The sequence below is a fragment of the Haliaeetus leucocephalus genome, unplaced genomic scaffold (genome assembly GCF_000737465.1).
Source record: "Haliaeetus leucocephalus isolate CR32 unplaced genomic scaffold, Haliaeetus_leucocephalus-4.0 Scaffold306, whole genome shotgun sequence".
NCBI classification, from domain to species: Eukaryota; Metazoa; Chordata; class Aves; order Accipitriformes; family Accipitridae; genus Haliaeetus; species Haliaeetus leucocephalus.
In genome coordinates, this window is record NW_010972742.1 from 9,143,110 (window position 1) to 9,145,303 (window position 2,194).

Below are 2,194 nucleotides of genomic sequence, written 5' to 3' on the forward strand. Positions count from 1 at the left end.
CCCCCTCCGCCCCCGGCTCTGCCGAGTCCGGCTTTGGCAGGGCTGGCTCACAGCTGGGAGCCGGTTGGGGTCCCTGGGCGGATGGGGGGGGCGAACCCCCGGCCCCACCGGGGTCCCTTCGGCCGAGGAGATGCGCCGGGAGGATGCGGGACAGGCCGCTGGCTGCGCCGCTTCTCGCCAACACGTGTCCTGCCCACGCCGCCCCACGCCATCAGAGCTTTCGTGGCCCTGGGGAAACTTGTCATAACTTTTCTTATTCCAGTGCTTCCTCCCCGCCCGGGGCCGAATCTGCCACCCGGCTTGTGCACGGGTGGTGTGGCCGGAGGATTTCGGGAGGGTTTCATCAGGCTGGCGTGGCCGGGGCCACGAAGGACGGCACAAAGCCAAACCCGGAGGTTGCGGGACATGAGGCCATGCCACTGCCTCTCCGAGGAAGTTGCGAGGGCTGCCTTCAACTTCAGTTCCTTGTTTTATTTAAAGGGCGGCTGTGAGCGCACTCGGTTCCTTCAAGTCAGGTCGTGGGTGCCAGCTGGGTGTTGTGGGTTTCCCTTGCTCTGCAGCACCCTTTCGAAACGGTCCAGGCGGGGATGTTTTAAGGACTCTCCAGAGAGCGTAGCGGTCGATGTACTGTTTACCCAAATCCAGCCTGTTGCTGCTTAACCCCACCACATGCTCCCGGCTGCTGGAGGCCGGCTGCCCTCCCGTGTCCCCCGCCACCTCCCCCTTACCCTGCGCTAATAAGGGATCTCTCTGCCACCGGCTCTGCCGCAGCGGCAGCTCTCTCCAGACGGGGATTAAGGCCGCCCTTCGCGGGCATTACAGCCATCGGCAGCCCCCAGCTCACCCCGGCTCCCGCAGGTACGTTGGGGTTTGTCCCTGGGGCGTACACTCGCAGCTTTCCTGGCAGGCCCTGGGGACGATGCTGTCCCCAGGGAGGACAGGGCCCTGCGTCGGGGAGAGGAAGGTTCGTGTGCCGGGGAGGAGGTAGGAAAGCGGCCATGGGAGCAGCTCCCGTCCCGCTGTAGGGCTTCGCTTCAGTGCAAGTGTCGGAGAGATGGCGTTTCCGCAGGGTTTCGGTGCCTCTCCATGGAGATGTGCCGGCAAGGGGGAGCTGGGGGGGACATGGCCCCTCCAGGCAGGGGAACTGGGGGGACTTAGGGGCTTTAGAGCGATGGCGTAGTAACAGGCGCGTGTGCTTTCAGAGGACGAGGAGGGTTTGTCAGGCTCTTCTTCACTGTGATGGTTTCTCCCTTGTTTTAATGCGAAATAGTGCAAAGTAAAAAAGCAGCGTTTCCGCTTCTCTGCCTTCTTTCATGCTCATAAAACAGGACTCTGTGGGCTTAAAAGAAGAGTTTATAAACCAGGAATTCCTCCCTCCTGGAGTGCAGACGCCCCTTGCCAAGTTTCAGCCTGAGGCTGTTCTTCTGGCCTCCTTCAACCCCCCCCCCCCCAAAAGAGATGCTTTGGATGGCAGTGCTGATGTGCCGCTCCTGCTAGGGGCTGGGACAAAAAGGCGAGCTGAGGAGGGGAAGGGGAATGCGGGGAGGCTGCGAGAGACCCACGCTCCCAAAAACCAGCCCTCCCCAGCCCTCCCCTGCAGGTTGCCGGGACCGGTTGTCAGCCCCTGCTTGCTTTTAACCTCTCTTTTTAGACACTCAAGCAGAAAAAAATGTGTATTTTTATGCAGTGCATGCAGGAGCAGTACCCCCCCTGCAGAGCCCTGGGTTGCAGAGCTTTTTAGCCAAAAAAACCTGCGGTCAGAGGTTCCTGGCTGCAGGCAGGGCTGCTGTCATTGCCTGCTTGCCATCTTGGGGTGCTGGGGTGTAGATCCCTCGGGGGATGTGGGTGCTGGGCACCTCTGGGAGATTGGGTGCTTTCTGGAACTGAGTTTGGGTTTGGAGCTGGTGGTTTAGAAAAATAAAATATCCATCCCTCGCCCGGGAGGGGGGGTTAAAGCCCCCCCTGCATCCCAGCTGGGCACATTTGTGGGGGTTTAACCCCCCTCCTGGGTGAGGGATGGATATTTTATTTTGGGGCCCAGGGAGGGTTATTCCCCATCACTCAGGGGACATCGCCTTCCTGCCACAGGGATGGGGATGGGGGAGTCAGAGCCCCCCCCAACCCACCTGCTCTGCCCAGGGTTGACAAAGCAGTGAAGGCAAAGTGACAGCAGCCCTGTCGTCCCGTGTGTCGT

General features: G+C 60.9%; 2 protein-coding genes across 2 annotated transcripts in view; both read left to right on the forward strand.

Annotated features, from left to right (window-relative positions):
* Positions 1–2,099, forward strand: part of DFNB31 (deafness, autosomal recessive 31) — an 86,829-nt gene extending 84,730 nt beyond the window's left edge. The window contains exons 13-14 of the mRNA XM_010571138.1: positions 1,717–1,724; positions 2,089–2,099. The gene's annotated coding sequence lies outside the window, so the exon portion shown is untranslated. The remainder of the gene's footprint in view (positions 1–1,716; positions 1,725–2,088) is intronic.
* Positions 1–2,194, forward strand: part of AKNA (AT-hook transcription factor) — a 14,571-nt gene that overhangs the window by 422 nt on the left and 11,955 nt on the right. The window contains exons 2-3 of the mRNA XM_010571139.1: positions 263–395; positions 772–858. Of these exons, the coding sequence (XP_010569441.1) occupies positions 263–395; positions 772–858 (220 nt within the window). The remainder of the gene's footprint in view (positions 1–262; positions 396–771; positions 859–2,194) is intronic.